Below are 1,258 nucleotides of genomic sequence, written 5' to 3' on the forward strand. Positions count from 1 at the left end.
ATGAAGGAGCGTCTCCCTGAAGCTAGGCAGAGTTCAGAAACTCCAGAGCCACTTCGTAACAGAACTTATACTGTTCCTGTAAAAACACACGACACGCCTCCGGTTAAACCACAAACATAAACACTCAATAATAAACATCTTTTGTTTGTTTGTTTGTTTACCAGCAGGTCCACCATGTTCGGTTTGTTGTTTCTGAGCGTCTTCACTGCATGAAACACATCAACGCAGCGCTGCTGTCGCAACATCTCACACACAATACTGACACTGCAGAACACACCGCTGCGCCCGCCTCCATTCCTGAGGGGGAGGAGCCAGAGAGGAGGAGGGGCCAGTGAGGAGGAGGAGTCAGAGAGGAGGAGGAGTCAGAGAGGAGGAGGAGTCAGAGGGGAGGAGGGGCCAGAGAGGAGGAGGAGTCAGAGAGGAGGAGGAGTCAGAGGGGAGGAGGGGCCAGAGAGGAGGAGGAGTCAGAGAGGAGGAGGAGGAGTCAGAGGGGAGGAGGGGCCAGAGAGGAGGAGGGGCCAGTGAGGAGGAGGAGTCAGAGAGGAGGAGGAGGGGCCAGAGAGGAGGAGGAGTCAGAGGGGAGGAGGGGCCAGAGAGGAGGAGGGGCCAGTGAGGAGGAGGAGTCAGAGAGGGGGAGGAGGGGCCAGAGAGGAGGAGGAGTCAGAGGGGAGGAGGGGCCAGAGAGGGAATAAGGAGAAAGAAGAGGAGTCAGAGATGTTTCTGGTTGTGACCACCAGATGGAGACAACACATCAACAACCATCAGAAGCTGCTGCTGGATCAGAGTCTTAGAACCAGAACAGAACCTGTTGGACCAGATCCACTTGGGTTCCTGGTTTAAACTGAAGACCAGCAGAACCTGAACAGGATGTTTGGTGACCCAGAGCCTGGTTCTGACCTGAACACTGTGGTCCACAGAGGACCCAGTACCATGTGTAGTACTGTGTGTAGTACCATGTGTAGTACTGTGTGTAGTACTGTATGTAGTAGTAGTACTCACAGGCAGTGTACAACAGTGCGTCCCTCACCACCGTCGTACTCATCCTGCCATTTGTCCACCTGGTGGACGAGTTTGAGGAAGGAGCGTTTGGAGACGGGAGTGTCTCGGTACATGGGCCAGCCCAGGAACTGGAACTGTTGGACCATGCGGTACCCGTCCTGAGGCTGGAGACACAGAGAGGACAGGAGGTCAGAGGAGGAGACAGGTGAGACATGTCAACAGGAGGTCAGAGGAGGAACACAGGTGAGACATGTCAACA

At 54.8% G+C, this 1,258-nt stretch overlaps 1 protein-coding gene across 1 annotated transcript in view; it reads right to left on the minus strand.

The window, feature by feature from the left end:
• Positions 1–1,258, minus strand: part of LOC106536598 (receptor-type tyrosine-protein phosphatase mu) — a gene marked incomplete at its 5' end in the record, with an annotated part of 28,253 nt that overhangs the window by 1,205 nt on the left and 25,790 nt on the right. The window contains 3 exon segments of the mRNA XM_014033907.1: positions 7–76; positions 162–297; positions 1,000–1,157. Coding sequence (XP_013889361.1) covers positions 23–76; positions 162–297; positions 1,000–1,157 — 348 coding nt within the window.

This window comes from Austrofundulus limnaeus, unplaced genomic scaffold, assembly GCF_001266775.1.
Source record: "Austrofundulus limnaeus strain Quisiro unplaced genomic scaffold, Austrofundulus_limnaeus-1.0 Scaffold1890, whole genome shotgun sequence".
In the NCBI taxonomy this organism is placed as follows: Eukaryota; Metazoa; Chordata; class Actinopteri; order Cyprinodontiformes; family Rivulidae; genus Austrofundulus; species Austrofundulus limnaeus.